The sequence below is a fragment of the Aureococcus anophagefferens genome (assembly GCF_000186865.1).
Source record: "Aureococcus anophagefferens unplaced genomic scaffold AURANscaffold_719, whole genome shotgun sequence".
NCBI lineage: Eukaryota > Pelagophyceae > Pelagomonadales > Pelagomonadaceae > Aureococcus > Aureococcus anophagefferens.
This window is the reverse complement of record NW_008706042.1, coordinates 5,639-6,306: the sequence shown is the minus strand read 5'-3', so window position 1 is coordinate 6,306 and position 668 is coordinate 5,639. Positions and strand designations below refer to the sequence as shown.

Genomic DNA, 668 nt, shown 5'->3' with positions numbered 1-668 from the left:
CCGGGCGATGACGCCGGGACCGCCAGCCGACGTCTCAGCCGCTCCAACAGCATGCGGTCTGGCGCTGGCTCTCCCGTGCGGAAAACTCCCAGCGGCTGTATTACCTACACCGTTCAGGCCAACGATACCTTGCGCGGCGTCGCCGTCCGTTTTGGCATGGCACCCGGGGAAGTTCTTCTCCTCAATAAGCTCAGCGGCTCTTACGTCTATCCCGGTCAAACCTTGTTTGTCAAAGACCCAGAAAGCCAGGAGGCTGTCAACTACATCCCCGCCACTGCTCCTGACAAACGCGTACGTCCCAAACTTAAGACACCGAAAACTCAAAAGGAAAAGAAAAGGACAAAAAAAAAACCAACTGCCACAATACTGGCTCGCACCCACCCACCCACACACGGGTGGGGCAGGCAGCTGGATGCGTGTCCTTGGATGATTGCGCCTCTGACATGTCTCACACTTTCTTCTCTTTACTCTGTAGGTTTCACCTCGCAGCTCAACTGCCGATTATGTCCAGAGTCGGCTTCGGCAGCCTTCCATGTCACGGGTTGCACGCCGCTTTGCCGGTCCCAAGATCGACCCTACCCTCGTCTCTATCACCCCCATGCCCCAAAACTACCTCGCTGACCTCACCCTAACCCCGATTGAGTACTTTCGCGAAGACGCCGTGCGCC

General features: G+C 57.2%; 1 protein-coding gene across 1 annotated transcript; it reads left to right on the top strand.

The window, feature by feature from the left end:
- Window positions 1-111: 111 nt before the first annotated feature.
- AURANDRAFT_17865 (hypothetical protein) lies at window positions 112-327 on the top strand (the record flags this gene model as incomplete). Its single annotated transcript, XM_009044702.1, has 1 exon — window positions 112-327. A coding segment is annotated over one exon (216 nt), but the record flags the coding sequence as incomplete, so codon positions are not given.
- Window positions 328-668: the final 341 nt, after the last annotated feature.